The sequence below is a fragment of the Seriola dumerili genome, unplaced genomic scaffold, assembly GCF_002260705.1.
Source record: "Seriola dumerili isolate Sdu_G_001 unplaced genomic scaffold, Sdu_1.0 BDQW01000073.1, whole genome shotgun sequence".
Classification (NCBI taxonomy): domain Eukaryota; kingdom Metazoa; phylum Chordata; class Actinopteri; order Carangiformes; family Carangidae; genus Seriola; species Seriola dumerili.
The window spans coordinates 7,147,947-7,166,022 of record NW_019174328.1 but is presented as its reverse complement, the minus strand read 5'-3'; the positions used below and the strand labels follow the sequence as shown (position 1 = coordinate 7,166,022).

The following is an 18,076-nucleotide window of genomic DNA, read 5'->3' as shown; positions in this document are numbered from 1 at the left end:
TTTCAAGTCAGATTAAAAACTCATTGTGCTTGTGCTTGAAAATTTTAAATTATAACAACGCTCTCAGTGTTTGCAAGATACTGGCATTAACCATAGGAATGAAAGAAATTATCAAGCAGCATTATGGGAATTAGAGGATCCAGTGTCTTTTCAGTGTGATACGTTTGAGGCAGGATATTTGAAGCTTTGCTGCATCAGTGATTACAATTCTTTTAAAAAATCATACAATCACCTTATAGAGGACTCAAACGTATAGAAGTGAGGAAAAATTGTTTTTCTTTTCTGTGTACTAAATATTTTGGAGAAAGTCTTTCTGACCTCTGCCACGGTCATGTGGGTGGAGAGTCTGACAGCAGGGGGAGGAGCTTAGAGTTACGTATCGCACGTTCCTCAGGCGTTTCAAAGTTCAGCAGCTCAAGTCAAGTTAGAGACGGAGTGACAAGCGGCTGTCAACCAACTCTCCGTGTCGGTACCATTGTTATCCTAGTTAAAGTGTGAAGGGAGAACAAGTTTAACGGAGGCTTCGTGTAGAGTCCGGTCTGCTGCTTCTCTGCTCAACATCAAGTCAACCATGGAGGGAGGATTACCTTATCGGACATCACTTTCGCGAAAGAAGTTCATGCTTTGGCTTTGCTCTGCTCTGTTTTCCATAGCTGGAGGTGAGAAACCCAGTCTGACACCCATCTTCTCCACACTTGTTCTTTCACTGACTGATCAGACTGTGACGGGCGTGTGCCGACTTGTTGACAGTTTTCTTTTGGGGACAAACAAACAGACTGAATTCGCTGATGGCAAAGATTTTTTGTTGTTTGTTTTCCGCAAGTAACGTAACGTAAAGTAAAGTAAAGTAAAGTCAAGTAAAGTAAAGTCAAGTCAAGTCAAGTAAAGTAAAGTCAAGTAAAGTAAAGTATGGATGTATACAAGCAAAAATTGTTCCGACACACCAGTACACAGAAGACCATATCAAATGTATAAGACAGGCCTGATATAACATCTAACCAGTTTATTTTACAGGAAGTCTAGGTGGTCTTTAACCCTAGCCTAAACCGTGTGATAAACAGACCCATAGCACACGCTATCTTTAGTACCCCACGTTTTTAACCTGTTTTTCACTTTTTCCTTTTTTTTTTTGTCTATTTTTTTTATCAGTGTTTTGAGAAACAGCTGCATGTCTGCCGCACATGCATGTTGCCGCTGTAAAAACTGTCGGGAGTGAACACAGTGTGTTTGTGTTCTGTTGTTGTTTTGAGATGGAACATCTGGTGAGAAGCTGTTTTAAAGCTGCTCCCTGGGGATAAAGTGAAGTGTAAATCCACCTTAAACTCACCCTTTATGACATAGCCGCAAACTGAGAGAGCGGTCTTTCATGTTCTTATACGGGCCAGAAATGTACACAACCTGATAAAGATTATTTAATCAAACATGGCATGTTGAAACACCGCTGTGCTGGATGAGTTTGGTCAGCTATAGGTCGGTTATCGGAGTTTATCCACTCACTTATTGCATCCTTTTCACACAGTTGTCTTGTGTGTTCATGGGGTGGTGTAATGAAATGCAGGGATTTTTATTTCAAGGACGTTCAAGGCATGGCTTGAGAGTTGAGGCCAGTGACGCTGGAGGAGAGAGGAGAAGCAGCTGTTGCCTCCGGGGCGCAGGGTGCTTCACTTCAAACACCACTGAAGGTTATCAGTTTTCGGCTCTAGGATTTGGTCTCTTTAGATAAGCTCACACAATAAGTCCGTCAAAGGCAACAAGTGATGTTAACTGAACTTTTAGACTGACTCACCCTCGACAAAAATCCTAATATATTGTTCAGAAAATTTTTGTATACAAAAAGATAATAAGAGATATATTAAAAAACAAAAATCAAATACATTTTAGCTCAGTTTTAAAGGCATTGTCATTTATTTATGCAGGCCAATAAAACTCCAAAGCTCCAATAAAAGCCCTAAAAGGCTGAACACTCAGAGATCCACTGTGCCCACCCTTCAGCCCAGTTATGTCTTCTTTGTTTGGAAGTTTCCTTCCTTTCAGTCTGTGATGAAAACAGCTGTTTGTGCCACTGCCAATAATGGGCTTCTCCTCCACAAAACATGACTTGAGATAAACAGAGCAACAATCATTGCTCCTTTTCCTTTCAGTCTAGATAAGCATTTAGCTCACAATGAAGGACAAAGCCACAGTCAAAAATGGTCAATGGACTCCACAGGATGCGAACCCTCTTACTCTATCTCCACTGCTTTCTCCTCCTGTGTTGCCAGAGCTGGCATCGTGCATTGATCCCCATCCTAATTGAATAAATCATTATTTGAGCACAGCAATTAAAAATGTCTTCCTGGATCAGTCTCATCGACAAGAACAGGCCTGACCAGGGAGACACAGTCAGCGAGCGCGTTGATGAGTAGCAGTTGTGTGGGCACATACTGCATGTGCATGAGCAATAAGGAGACAGAGGAGGAGGGGGAGCTCCCTTCTTCTTCTGTGATTTTTGTGGGTATAACCCTTTTAGTGATATGACAAACATTTGTAGCTAAAGTTTTTGTGCCTGATGTTTAATATGCAGCAAAAATGAGTATGTATGAATGAAGTAAAAAAATCCCCAAACACCAGTGGCCTTCAGACTTCTAGTAAGGATGTGTCTTCCACTTGGGTGATTCTCTGAACAGCCCAAGGATACAGCATTGACCACCACTGATAAAGCTTTGACTCTGCTCCTAGTAACCACAACAGGAAAAGCAACCCAATGTGCTTCAGTTAGTAAAGCTATAAAACATTTAACTATAACAGAAGCAGAATTACAATTTAACTACAGCACAAAATGCTTTTTAAAGTGAAAAGCAGGAAGGGCCCAAAAAGAGGAAACAGTCAAAGTGCATGAAGTCAGTTTGTTAAAGGTTGTAATAATATCACTTTAACTACAGTTTCATAAGTAGAGAAAGGCCCATTTACACTTTCGACATGACAGTTAAATGACAGAACTGTGTTGTAATTATGTCGAAAATATACTTACAAAGCTACCATTACACAACCCTTAACACATATAACTTTGTTTATGATGTAAATTTAGAATAAGAAAAAGAGGAAGGTTGTGTCTCTGACTGACTTGTCCACATTTATTAAATAGCACAAATCACAAATTGGCTTAAAAAGTAATGAAAGACACAAAAAATTATCCTATTCAGATATCATGGATCCCTGAACATGTTTTAACTATTTCACTGACCCTTAACCACATCCTTTCATGACTAGGAAGTGTCACATTTTAGCACTTCCTATTAATTAAAACATGTTTGATGCATTGTTTTGTGATGCTAGGAGCATCAAGTGAAACCCTCTTTCTTTCTGTGTGTGTGTATGGAGGAGCTAATCTGGGATCCTCCTGCTGGTTTCATTAACACCCTGTAATGGGTTGGATAATCATTACCATTACAGTAGGTACAAAAAGGGTGGGATCTGAGTTGTGTGTGTGAAGAAGCAACACTTGTACAAACACAGGTAGAGAATTTGCGCAAGTGAAAGGATACCAGATTTACCAGTAGGGTATCTTCATAAACCTGTGTTTTAATTGTAGTATCTAATAATAAAAAAATACTGTACTCTGCAGAAGCATGGTTTAAGTAGTAAAACTTGGGAGAAATGAAGAGAAGCTATGCTGCTAGTCTGAATTTCAGAAAAAAAAAAAGCTGTCATAGGCAACATGTCCTTAACAGGTGGCACTCAGGGTTAAAACAAAGGAGGGCCCTTAGGGGCTATCAGGATCCTGAGAACAGAGATCAGAGGAGGTAACTTAGATCTATAATAGAGCCAAAACACAGATGTCTGGTGTATGCATGCAACTGGAAGATATTCTGTCTGCAGCAGAGACAGAGCAATGCTTGCTGTCTGTTTTTACCTGGTTGCAACCACATCAAGCTCAGATAGTGCTGACACTGTGGTAACACCACCCACCTGGCACCGAAGACAAATGCTAAAAGAAATGATACCCATTGTCTCCAAATACTCCTTAAGAAAAGTCTGGTCATGTCAGTAAGCTTTATTTGATATACATTTAATGTGTATAAGGGTGTTTCCCAGCTGGCAGCTGAGGAGATAATCAACTTTTGGCTCTTAAAGAGCAATACTAAGGCAAAAGTTAGCTATGTTTAAATGTATATTTAACATACAAGGAAAACTCTCCCTTGACAGAAATCTATCTTCACTAATGTAAATAGGACGAGATAAACTGGGTTGGAGAGTTGGCAAAGTAAAATGGGCCGAGAGGAAGGCAGGGTGGGTGTGAAACAGGAGAGGAGAAGGGCTTCCCCTCCTATTGTCCCACTGCGCGGGCAGGAACAGCCACAGGGGCAACAGTTTCACTTTAATCACCCTCCCTGGTCTTCCTATTGCTTTTCCTGACACACAACGGCCAGTGCAGAGTTCAGCAGCACACACGGTAGCATGGCACGTACCTCTTACTCTGCCACACATACACAGGATGCTGCACATATTGTATATACAAACATGCACAGCTAATCAAAAGGTAAAGGTCGTTGGCTGGTGAGCTACTGTATTTCCCATTAACAAGACTGTAAACCAATCACTTAAAGCTAGTATTGACATTTAGACTAAAACAATTTATGTGCTTCCTCATTTATATTCTGCTGCCCCCTCAAAAAAAATAGTGGTAGTGCATGAGCTCTCTATGGGTTTAATCTCCCATGTTGCTGCCCTATCTGTCACATAGTGTGTTTTGCCTTTGACAGCAGATGGAAGAAAAATCCACTGAAATCATTACCGATTGGGAAGCTGGTGGGGGTGCAACCTGCTTGAATTTTTCAGGCCATAAAGAGCTGTGCAGCAGCAGCTGTAGCCCTTCAAAGTTTTGGAGTATTAAGGAGCCAGACAGGAGGAGGAATGGGAGTCGTGTTCGCGTGCTGGGACAAGTCAGGAAGGAAGTCCACTCCTCAAATCCTGGCACTGACCAGTTACCCTCCAAACATACACACACATACACAAAACCTCTGACTGCATCCACACACAGTTGCATGCATACTTCTCTTTCACTACCGTCCACCCCCTCACACACTTGCAGTTCACATGCAGCCTTCCTGTGTTTGCAGTGCTAAGCATTCATGGATGCAAAACCACACAGCAATCTGTAAGAAAGGATGGTAATGATCTATTTAAGTAGAGAAAGCCAGAGTAACAGTTGTTCTGTTGCTTTACATGCTGGCTATGTGGGAGTCATTCATTATGTGTGTTGATGCTGCACTATAGCTGCGTAGTGTGGGTGCATTTGATAGATTATGTGCTGTATGCATTTTTTTTTTCCTTGGCAAGGCTTAGATGAGGGCTTCAGGATGCTCAGCCTGAGGATATGTTTATTTTGTTACTCCAATGAAATAATCATTCGGAGCACACATTAAAGAGTTTATCTATTTGTGCATTCCATTGCTGCACTAAAGTCAGAACAGGATGTGGTTGCGACTGAGAGCGGGAGAATGGTTTCTGCAACATGTTAAGAGATGCTTCACAGCGTCAATGTACAGTCTTCTAAGAAATAAAGGGCCATTTCATCGCAGTCACTGGGTAAGGACACCACGTAGCAATAGTGGTGTGGCTGAAAGTGGTCAAACAGAACATCAGTCACATTTCTACACTACCTAGCTTTATGGCTAATGAGATGTCACATGAGATCCTGTCTGTATTGGCTAGTATCTCTCTCTCTAGTTGTCTGAGAGGACCAGGCCATTAAACTCCCAAAGGAGGTTGGTATATTTAATTACAAACCAACATACAGAACAGGAAAGACACTGTGTTGACCCAAAGTGCACAAAAACCAGGAAGCATGAAGTGTGCAGAAATAGGGCGTGGAAAATTGTTTGACTGTGGCTTTAAACTCATGTTTAGATTGGTAGTTGCTAAAATTACTTTTTGCCCTGTGGTTATTTGTGCTATGACTGGTGGTATGAGGCAGGAGCTTCATCCCACTCAGTTTCTACCGAATAATATGAACTGTGGTTTACCATGCAATTTCATGCTTAAATATATTACCCTATGATATCAGGGCTATACCTTTATAAAAACTCTAATCTCCCATATTCAAAGAAACTGAGAGAAAGATGGGATTTTGCAATTAACATCATGATGCACCTGCAGTAGAATAGATGTTTCTATATTATTAACAAGTTATTAGAAATTAAGTTATATTACTAATAAAATATTGATGTTGGCATTTATGTTTAACTCTTTTAACTTTGTTTTGTTCCAGTTATACAGAGATGTTTCATACATTTTCTGAATATGAATCTCTGCCACTGCTTTCAAAATAAACTAACCAAACATGTGACTACAACTTTTTTTTTTTTTTTTTTTTTTACTTAACATACTCCCTTCTTTCTTTTGGGGTTTTCTTTATCATCTGTAATATACTGTGTATAGGATTTGTGTTCCCTGGGTTGAACTTCTCAGGCACTTCCCTTAATTTCCACTGCATATAAATCCCACCGACTTCCTAAGGATTGGCAGACTTCAGTCCTAACCACAGTCATAAGCCAAAATCTGAACATCTCTAACCTAATGTAATCTGATCCTTCAAGTCAGAGATTGGTAGAGCTTGTTTGTGGTGCTATATAACCAGGAAGGAAGGACTGTCTGAGAGGTCTAACTCAGGAAACAAAAGTTGCTATAAACTGTGTACGTGTTAATTACATTCTTCCATATTTATCTTTTCTTTCTAGGCAAAGGTGAGATCCCCCATGCCCATCCCACAATGAGTGTTTCAGTCCCCCACCTGTTCTACACCTGTCCCGAGGGTGCAACCGTCAAACTGGTGTGTGCCCAGAGAGGTGCTGCCTTGCACCCCACTGATGTCTTGAAGCGCAGCTGGCGTTTTACGCCCCATAGTGATCAGCACTGTTTGGGAAGAGAGGGCCCACGCCATACTTTCATCAGTGGTCATCCCCATGGCAACCACAGCTTGCTGCCAGGGTTGCAATTTGGACATTCAGAGCAGAATTTCTGGGTGGTTCTGCAGAACGTGACCCACGCTGACCAGGGTCGCTACTGCTGTATGATCCTAGACGTCCAAGTGGTAAACAAACATCCCTCCCTGCTGCAGAAACCCCACAGCCATATTGTTCTCCAAGTTACACCACGTAAGGACACTAAATGTATTAATGTGAATGTAAAAGGACAGACTAGCAGGGGGAGAAGTTAGTAAAAAAGTCATAATGTCTTTGTGAAGCTGTTAAGTAGAACAAGCTCATTATGTCAGTTTCTCTCGATCTATGTGATGTGGTCTATGATTAATCATTGTGTACTTCAACTTGAAATGTCATACGCTATGGTGAATAGATTCTGTTGCATTCATCATGCAGAAACCAAAACCACTGCTATGTTGTTATATACTGTGTGCGATAAACAATGTCTTTGTTCTCTCTTTCCAGGGAGAAATGGATCTCAAGCTTGCACTGTCTGGGATCCCACACCATCTGGAGGTATATTACATAATTCAAGGCTTCATAGCCAGTGGATGCCTGGCCAGTTATTCCATTTATTTAACTTTCTGTTTCTCTGTTGTTTCCCCAGGCACTGTGCCAGTGGCCTTGGCCATAACAGCCTGCATCGTGGCTCTGCTCGCTCTGCCTCTCATTCTGGTGCTTGTGTACAAACAGAGGGAGAGCACCCAGTCGAGCAGACGTACGTATTGCTGATATGCACAAACAAGCACACACATGCTATGGATCAGATATAAATCTCTTACACTCTGTCTCTCATAGTCTTTTTCCTGACTCATGTTTCCTGTCAGTGAGGCGGATTAACTGTATTTTACACAGACGGAAGCACATTCACCCTGTATCTGTAGTGTTCTGCTCAATTCATTCACAATAGCCCATTTCCCGTTTCCTCTCTCCCAGGTGCACAAGAGCTGGTGAGGATGGACAGGTACGTTTTCCCACAGTATGTCACACAGCTGATCACACAGGCCGGCTTCCCAGCTGCTCTATAGAATAACAATACTTCTACATGGATATTCTACTACTGTATCTAGTGGCCACAACATTTTGCACACAATAGGTAGTTTCTTCCAAACAACTGCAGTATATTAAAATCTGTTAAAGCTCTGCTGGTAATTCCTATGAACATTTGTTTGCAAAAAAAAAAATCTACATATAGGTTTGAAACATCTATGAACCATTACTAAATTCACCCAGAACACTGCCAGGATTTTCTGGCCTTTATACCATATGTAATGTTGAGTGTCAGTGGGGTGTATTTTGTGGGAAATCTATTGAATTACTTGCCCAGGGAGTCTACATGTGTTATAAACCATTTAATACACTCAACCCATTTTGGTACAATGTTTAGTGTTCATTACAGAGTGACAAACATCAAGTTTACTGCTAGACAAATGACACGTAAAGCTTCTAAATGTCTTGAGCAACCAAATGAGTGTTGCAACCGTTTATCTGTAATTTCTTACTCATCTGTATGCTTCCCTTTCTTTTCTGTATGTGTGCATCTGTGTGTATGTTCAGTGAGGCCCATGGCCACGAGAACCCGGTGTTTCTTGCGGGATCACCACAGATTAAGACCAGAACTGTTTCTCAGATCATGACCAGACAGTCGTCTGAGACAGGACGCCACCTGTTGTCTGAGCCAGGAACCCCTCTTTCTCCTCCTGGACATGGGGATGTATTCTTCCCAATAGAAGGTAGGACACACATACACAAAACTATACATCATGACAACACAACAGCAGCTTATACTACAGGGAACAGGCTCAGACAGCAAAACCGATATAAGGGACATACAGTAAGACAGGACACAATAGCCGTCTACTGATGAAAAACACTAAATCACTCAGCACAGGCTGGGACATACAGTTTTCTCTGTTTTGTTCAGCTTTTGCCCCTTAATCTCCCTCTGACCGACACCATAACCCACACAAAGATGAGTGTGAGTCTCACTCTTAGGAGAGTTCATTTACACATCTGAGTGGGTGCTTGTCACATTCTGAATGTGTACACCCGACTCCCTTTTTTTGATACTCACATGATGCACAATAGTGGCACGAAACTATATTACACAAGGACATAGTTCTGGAAGTACCTATTTCAAAATGTACAGTTTGGTAAAAGACTGATGCAATCTATGAGCAACTGGCTTTGTGTGCGTCTGCTGAAACATCCTGCATCAGTGGTGATGCTGGCGGAAAGATGCTCACATTTGTGTGCATAATTGCATGCATTACATTCAACACAGCTGGGCTGTCTTTGTGACTAAGAAAAAAAATACACTGTATCGGGAGTTTAACTTCTCTCTCCCACACAACTGAAACCACCTCCTTTTGCTGTCATCTCCTGAAGACTTGTCTCGCCTCCCTCGCAAGTCATTCTCCGCCCATCAGCACTCTCGTTTAACACTAATGGCCCCTTCAGCCGTTCTCTCAGACTCAACTTGAAATAATATTGAAACATTAGTTACGGTGAAGGGGTTCAGTCCTGAGTGTTTTTCTACCGATTCCCGGGGCACCTGTGCAGACATTCCAGGCATACTGAGGTGGATTGCCCCGTTTTCTGGAAGCACACGCTCAGAAAGGACAGAGCCAGGCTTACTGAAAATCCACCCTAAACCATCACATATGTTATCCCTATGACCTTGAACAGTTAAGCGCGCAAACATGGGCAAATCTCAGAAACATGTGAGAACTGACAAACATGAGGTAAAACTAGGCCACAGCCACTAACACGAGCCCAAATTGAGATGCTAGAGTTTTGTTTGTACCCACATTGGATTCTGGTAACATAAGAGAGCTCTGGTGGCTGAATCTTTACAGCATATGCCACATAACCGCAACCTCCATGTTTCAGCTTTGGCTGTGGACCTTTGTTGTACGTTGCACCCTTCTCTCTCCCCACCTCTTCCTGTCTGCCTCTTCACTATCAAATAAAGACAAGAACATCAAAAAATGATATATATAAAAAGGAGAATTCTGGTAATGTCACTAGCAGGAAGGCCCATGCTTACAGTAAGTGACAGATGGAAACTTCCAATGGCATCTCAGCTTGCAGTTATGTAAGTTGAGATGCCATCAGTTTCCAAATACTGACAACACTATTACAAATTATAGAAAAAACACAGTATCTTTAACTTTTGTCAAGATGGATTTTCCCTGCCAAAGCTCATTTTCTTCACTAGTCTACCATGCAGTACACAGCCTGGTTTCCTGTCTGAAGTTTCATGTTACGTTGGATAAAAGCCACACTTCAGCTTTTTTCTTCATCTTTTTAGACCCACTGACCTTAAGCTGAGTGGAATTTAACTAGCCGCAGTTCCCTCTTATCTTAAACATGTCGCAACTGAGACTTACGACCTCTTGTTCTGCTTTTTAATGGGTTTCCAACTAAACACATTTTATTCCCCGAATTCTAAGTGTTTCTGTACCGTCGTACTGTTCCATGGGGTAGGAGGTTTGGAAAAAGAAATGCTGTCGTGTGTCTTCTGTGACATCTGTCTGCTTTTTGGGCAGGAAGTGTAGTTTTGAACTCCCACACATTTAAATTAGCACGTCAGCACAAGACAAGAAATGTGCATTTGTGCAGGCTGATACATGTGGATTACCTGTTATCATCTCTGTGCTCCGGCTGACCTGCACTTTTCTTTATTCCAGATACCATCCCAGAGTCTCCAGACTTCCTGCAGGTTTAAAGGGGGGGGTGGGGTGAAACCTCATTCGTTGCTCTAACTGCTGACCTGGAAACACTTCTGCATCTCTCTTCCTCCTCTCTCTGCCTTCAGAGCAATGTTTCTCTCATGAGCTATCTCACAATAACCTCTGCTGGGATTGTCATTGTACATTGTCTAGACCGCAGGAGGGAATGGATTATTTCCACCTGCAACAACAGCTGGAGGCCAAAAGCAAACTTTTGCTTGTGAGCAGTTGTGTTGTGTTGGCGGCTGGGTTTGTGTGTGATGCTCCATCTAAACGCTCTAAACAGCTTGTTTACCAACAGGCGCATTAGTCTGGTGGGGTTCACTGCTTGAGATGAACTCAGAGTGCTGAGGGTGGGGTTTTGCTCTGTTGTGCAGGGGTGGCATGTGAAACCGTTGCTGTGGACTCTGAAGCACCTTGCACATATATATGTTGTTTGGTACAGTTCAAACATTCTACTCTTTCTAATTTGGCAGTTCCTGCACAACCACACAGTGATAGACCACCCCCACCCTCACCCCCACCCCCACTGCTGAGGGTGGGGTTTTGCTCTGTTGTGCAGGGGTGGCATGTGAAACCGTTGCTGTGGACTCTGAAGCACCTTGCACATATATATGTTGTTTGGTACAGTTCAAACATTCTACTCTTTCTAATTTGGCAGTTCCTGCACAACCACACAGTGATAGACCACCCCCACCCTCACCCCCACCCCCACCCCCACCAAATTATGTTTACATGTTTCACTTCAACCGTAATTTGTTAAGTCAGTGAGAGCACAAACTGGACTGGAACTATCAAACAGCCTTGTATCATTACTTTGAACTGAACCAAAGTCTGAAAGCGAACCTCAGGCTCCCTCTCATCCCTGTCACTGTAATAACGGGTTCTAATAGTGTCAAACCCAAGGGGGCTCAATCGTAAGAGAAGTCAGATTATTCTTGTGCAAGTTGACATTTGTTGTTTTATGGCATTACACTGTTCCTCTGTATCATCTCCACTTTGCTTCTTTTTTTTCTTCCCTCTGTTCTTCTCTCGCTACCTCAGCTCTGTTGCTCTAAATACTCTCCTTCCTTCCTGTACTTTCTGAAACAAAGCACTTCACAGTGGCTTTAAATAATTTCATTAAGTGCTGAAAATGTCAGTAAGTACAGTATTTAGGAAAAAAAAATTGTTGGTTCATTTTTATATAGTTGATGATTGTCATTCATGCTTGTGTACAGTGTTGCTAAATATGAATAAAATGTTTATTGCCTCTCTATTGAGCCAAATAGATTTAAAAAACAAAAACACAACAAAAAACAAAACAAAATAAAACACCACCAAAAAGTCAGTTTTATCACTGCCACCACAATGCTGTTTTGTAAACAATTGTATTTTTTCTTGGGATGTGTAGATTAGTCTTTATTCTTATTTTTGTGTGCAATGGGACTGTAAAAAAATGAAATACTATTTAGCACATGTAAGAAAGAATGGCTTTGAAATGATAACCAAAGATTCATAATATTAAGGTAGATTAAAGGAGGATGAGAAGTTATTGCAATCAATAAAATGTTTAGTCAGATCACTTAGTCTGTGAGTGATTGTGTGAAACCACTGGTGGTTCTTTCACATCGAGGTAAAATGTAAAGCAGGTGCCTAAATGGAAATGATCTCCTCTTGATGTGTAGCAGGTGTATAGGTCAGGGTATTATGTATGTATGTTTATTTTTTACTCTTCTTTTGAAGATTTGAATATTTTGAGTAGTCAGTGTATGAATAATTATATTTTTAAATGTGCCCATGTGCCTGTTTATATGTGTGTGTGTGTGTGTGTGTGTGTGTGTGTGTGTGTGTGTGTGTGTGTGTGTGTGTGTGTGTGTGTGTGTGTGCTTTCAAATCTAGGGTTACAATTTCAAAAATAATTTGTAGGTCAGCTGCTTTGCGATGCTTTGTGGTCAGGTTTAAATATATGTGCATATGTGTATGTATGCATACAGACATACACACAGAGTTTGCTTTATACATTGCATCGAAATTCTGTTGGTTGTAAGTTGTATAATAAAGTTGAGCTCTTAAACATTAAAACCTTGTGTCTAGTCTTTGAAATCATTGTTCCTTTCAACTGGCAGGTCTCCAAAACTATCACCATACAAGGACGAGCTGCACTTGCTGCCTAGGGAGCCATTACAGATGGAACAAGGTTGTTCCACTTGCGTGGCTATAAGATGGTGCACACCAGAGGGAGACTGGCATTGAGGAGAGAAAATGATAAACCAATCTTAGTATCTTGTTTTATGAGAAGAGACAGAGGGTTAGATGGGAGGAGGGGATGCCTGGTTCTGGTCCATGTCCTCTCTCCACTGCTTTTTCTGCAGTCTTACATTAACTATTTATAGAATTATTATGAGTTTGTGCCACCCATGTTTTCACTGTGTGACCAAGACATGCAAAGTTAAAAATAAAAAATAACATGAAGTACAACAACTGACGGTCACATGGCCGCGCGTATGTGACACATACAATACTAAAGCTTTTCTGTCTGTGCCCATAAATACATAAAAGAGTGTTCAAATGCTGCAGAGTGTGTGGAAACAGGAAAAGCAAAAACTAACACAACTAACACCTTCCTCTTTTTGTAAATTGACTTGTGGATTTCCTGTTTACAAATGAAGGTGTTTCCTGTGCTTTTACAGCTGATCTGCTCATACAGAAGATCAACCAACCAACCAACCTTTTTGAAGCCTGTCAGCCCCTTTGCCAAGTTCTAGTCACCATAACCAGATCCGATTAAATAAGATTTTGCAATGCACTGCTTATCGCTGTTGCAGGTCTTTGCGTCTTACCGACAGAGGTGGCGTCCCGTCATCTTCCACGGTGACAGTGAGTCGGTACTCTTGCTGGCGCTCTCGGTCAGGAGGGGCCGGCCGCGTCACCATCTCTCCTGTCACACGGTCCATGCGGAAGGTCAGGTCCTGGTTTCCGGCGGTTATGTAGTAAAACAGCATGGCGTTGGGACCGATGTCTTGGTCAGTAGCCATCACTCGGAGGACTGACGTACCTCCTCCAACATTCTGCGATTCACATGATAAAAGAAGCCTCATTAATGATTGCCTGCAGGAGAGCAAATACAAACCTGTGACCGAATAGTAAAATATTTATGGGGGGACTGAAAATCACCACTTGTAGCAGTTCTTATGACATTGTTCGGCTTCAGGTCAAGAAATAGATACATACTAAATTACAGGAACATGTAAAATCAAAGCTAAATGACAACTGGATGCAATGCTCTATGTCAGTGGTTCCCAACCTTTTCCAACTCATGACCCCAATGAATCTAAAAAACTGTTGGCGGCACACATTAAACATTTTTAATAATAATAATAATAACTTCATTTATATGGCACTTTTCAAAATAAAGTGTTGTACATACATAAAAACAAAACAAAGCAATAAAAGAAACAGAGAGAACAAAAAACAAAAAAAAGAAACAAAAAAAAACAAACAAACAAAAGTAGAAACCAAAGATAAAAGCATTAAAATCAAGAAATTAAAAGCTGCTTTATACAAGTATGTTTTCATAAGTGTTTTAAACTGGGGCAACGTTCAGCACGCCTGATCTCCTCTAATGTTTTTAAAACATTATTTAAGTTTTCATATATTACATCTGTTCACCAAAGTTGTTCTGTTTTGCAAACGCAATGCCTTCGCGGCCCACAGGTTGGGAACCACTGCTCTTGGTCATGTGCGAGCGCGCCCCTACCTCGCTTATGCTGACATTGTAGCCCCTCTGGCTTTCAATAACAGGTGCGTTGTCGTTGACGTCCAGGATGTTGATGGTGAGGGAGTGGTCTGTGTGTCTGGGAGGTGAGCCATTGTCACTGGCACGCACCTGGAACAACATACACACGCATTGGTGCATGCCTGTGTGTAGGTCTGACCATGTATGTACACACATGGTATGTTATGACACAGGGGACAAAGCGAGACCCAACATTCAGTCCGGTACTTCTGTGTTTTATCTTGTGTTGAGGGAAGTTGCAGCGTGTCAATAATATTTTGATGACATTATATCAGTTCAAAAACTAAAAAATGGTCACAGATTATTTGATACTCATGAGACTATGGTGTCGAAAAAAAGTTTTATGAATGAAACAAATCTGTTCATCTTAGTGCTGAGGTTAGAAAGGGTTGGGTTGTGGTTGTTCGTGTGTGTGTGAGATATCCTTCCATACAGATATGTGGTGAAAGATGCCATAACTACATATGAATTGCTGCCTGACCTTCAGTAAATAGCGGTCTACTGACTCTCGGTCCAGAGGAGCATTGACATAAACCTCCCCATGGGTGTGGTTCACTGTCTTGATCTTGAACACATCCTCCATGTTGCCTGCCACCAAAGTGAAATTGACCTGAGAGAGAGTAATGAGACAAAGAGAAAGGGGGAGAGAGAGAGACTGAAAGAATGAAAGTATCACATTACATCATTGGCTTAGGTTCAGTCAGAAACTTTAGATCATAAGGTTACCTGGAATGTAGGAGTAGTTTAAAAGTTGTATTTAGCTATGCAGATTCTGAATTTTGAATAAATTACAGCCCAGCGGAGCATGGGAGCCAAGAGCAAATGAATTTATGATTAAGATAGAAAATTAAGAAAACATAACTGAGAGACAGGAGGGGGATGGGTTAGCGGAGAGAGGAAAAAATAGCGCAAGCAAGGTGTAAGAACCTAAGTTATAAAAATAGCGGTGAGAAAAATGTGATGCTGGCGACGTATGGGGACCACTATCCTGAGATGTCAATATCACAGTCAGCTGTTGTGAAACTGAGGCAAGCTTTGGTTGACTCATAGTGCTGTAGTGAAAATGTATAAAACTCAAATGAAAAGGTACACAGACCAAAATGTGAAACATAACTTCTAAAATCTGTCACATTAACTGTTCAGATGCCCGGTGACCTTACTTGCTTCACTTTATCTCATGGACAAAAACTGAAATGATGCATCATTTTCACTGGAGGAACATAAGGTGCCATAAAGTGATTTGGTTTAGTGCTGTAAAGCACTGTAGAAAGGTTGATGTCAAATCAACACGGGGTAAAATGTGTTGTGAAGGCCCGTGTCCTTGTTGTCTCATGTAACTGCAGTAAATACTCCGAAGTCTGTAAACGTGTTGTGGTGATAATTCATGCCACACATACTGCAAGACCTTTAAATTTCAGTCATGTCATGTCCGTGCGAGTCCACTATTTTTCCCATTTTTATTCTTTATTCTCACCAGTCCATTCAGTCCAGCATCTTTGTCCCTTCCAAGCACAACGGCCACTTTTTTCCCCATGGGTGTGTTTTCTGGGATGTCCACTGAAGTATCAGATGTGATGTCAAACTCCGGACTGTTGTCGTTCTCATCCAGAATGGTGATTGAAACCTGTTGAGAGGTAGGATCAAACGTACAGTAGGCTCTACCACAGATCACTGAACTGATACTTACCTTTGAGATTAATCAAACTAAGTTGACCAAATCTAGAAATAAAAGATAAGCACTTCACATACTGCAGATGAACACATTTTATTCTGAGCCCTATAAAAAAGGACATAAAGTCTTACCTTCTGCAGTCCCAAATGAGAGATGCAATGAATAAAAGGAATGCCATTAAGTTTTCTATAACAGAACAGAACATATACTGTAATGCAATCAAAACTGCACGAGAAGAACGGTAAGGCTTAAATAAAATTCACAAAGAAGCGACATACCACAGTGGAGTCCTTTTTAGGTCCTCCATCATCAGCTACAACAGTCAAGGTGTACATATCCCCCTTCTCTCTGTCCAGCAGGCCTGTCACTGTGATACGGCCCTGAAACATCAAACACATCAGCATGCATCCTGCCTCCATAAAGATTCCATACCAGATGGAAATTTTCCCAATGTGACAGAAAGGGAGCAAGGACAGAGATAGAGCAAGACTAACCAGTGTCATAGAAATCAACAGAAAAAAAAAAATCCCCATTTCTCATCTATCAAAGGCATCAAATAGCTTCAAAGCAAAACAAGTTCTTTGATCATCTTACAGTCCTGCAGCAAAACAAGAGCACTAGCGTAAATCGGAGGAAGAGGTATTATCGGATAACACTGGGGTTAGTGGATGAACGGATGACAGAGGGTGGGTGTAGTCTTTGGCGTGTACAAAACTGCCCCCTCACTCACCGTGACGCTGTCTATCTTAAAGAGGGCCAGAGCTGCAGGTGACGTGTCAGGGTCGAAGCGGTAAGTCAGTTGGTTCAAGTTGTCGGCCGACTGGGCCTGCACTTGGACCACCTCTGTCCCCGTGGCGATATTCTCACGTAGTGAAGCCTCATAACCGGCGGAGAAGAAGGCCACGGCCTCATCCAGCTCATTGAGTAACGTGACATACACCGTGCAGAAACCTTGATGGAAAGGTGGAGCCTGGTCAGTGGCTGAGACGTTCATTAGATAGGTGGTCTTGGTCTCATAGTCCAGGTAGTCCACAGTGGTTACCAGGCCAGTGCTTACGTCCACCTCAAACTTGCGATCTGAACCGGACACAAGGGCGTAAGCGACAGCTCCACCATCGCCTGAACAGGAAGAAAAGGGCTGGTTAACAAAACTTGTGTTTCCAACTTCTGTGAGAGTTTAAAATATTTAGTGGAAAAAATTATTTTGAAAATCGTGTAACACTGTTACACTGAAGCCATAGTTACAGTATCCAAACAGTTTCCTCCCTTCTGTGTTTTATTTAACACTGTTGTCAACCCTCTGTTGTTGGCTGTGTGGTGTTTATATCAGTCTCTGGCTGTCTCTAGTGCTTTGGGAAATGTTCGTCACCGTATCAGATGCGTCATAAGGTGTCTCATATATACTTTACACCACGGGAAGTGAATAGAGGAAGTTTGAACCTAGGAGCAGAAGTAGAGATTTAAATGTGCGATGACTGGTATTGCCATCAGATCTGATAAGCCCCTTTGCAGTGGCACCCACTAGTGTCTGGGCTGGTGACGTGCAAACAACTGATCTGTGCCAGCAGAGCAGAAGTGAGATGTTTAAAACCGCAGTTAAAAATGTCCCTCCCTGTTTATACTGTAAAGATAAAAGTCGACAACAAAATTCAACATCAAACTCCACTTCCTCCTCTCTCATCGTTTGATTGATCTGGAAAGAGACTCACCAGTGTCAGGGTCTGTGGCGCGCACCACGATCACAGAGGTGCCAATGCCAGCTGTCTCCCTAAGGCCCAGACGGTTGTATTGTTGCTGGGTAAACACTGGCACCTCGTCGTTGGCATCATCCACATATATGATCACCTGCAGGGGACCAATATTTGTAGCTGTAACATCAACTATACATATTAACTTGGTCATTTTTTATCAACTCATCATGAAATCAGAA

At 41.7% G+C, this 18,076-nt stretch overlaps 2 protein-coding genes across 2 annotated transcripts in view; one reads left to right on the top strand and one right to left on the bottom strand.

Annotated features, from left to right (window-relative positions):
• Positions 1–18,076, bottom strand: part of LOC111220587 (cadherin-23-like) — a 163,985-nt gene that overhangs the window by 15,583 nt on the left and 130,326 nt on the right. Inside the window, exons 30-37 of the mRNA XM_022743710.1 lie at positions 17,856–17,991; positions 16,877–17,265; positions 16,425–16,526; positions 16,278–16,280; positions 15,949–16,098; positions 14,956–15,084; positions 14,436–14,564; positions 13,519–13,746 (exon numbers count right to left, since the gene is read on the bottom strand). Of these exons, the coding sequence (XP_022599431.1) occupies positions 13,519–13,746; positions 14,436–14,564; positions 14,956–15,084; positions 15,949–16,098; positions 16,278–16,280; positions 16,425–16,526; positions 16,877–17,265; positions 17,856–17,991 (1,266 nt within the window). The remainder of the gene's footprint in view (positions 1–13,518; positions 13,747–14,435; positions 14,565–14,955; positions 15,085–15,948; positions 16,099–16,277; positions 16,281–16,424; positions 16,527–16,876; positions 17,266–17,855; positions 17,992–18,076) is intronic.
• Positions 415–11,220, top strand: vsir (V-set immunoregulatory receptor). The gene is made up of 7 exons (XM_022743711.1): positions 415–659; positions 6,720–7,136; positions 7,428–7,478; positions 7,570–7,680; positions 7,899–7,926; positions 8,520–8,695; positions 10,655–11,220. Exons 1-7 carry the CDS (start codon positions 572–574, stop codon positions 10,690–10,692), a joined length of 909 nt encoding a protein of 302 aa, XP_022599432.1. The 5' UTR covers positions 415–571; the 3' UTR covers positions 10,693–11,220.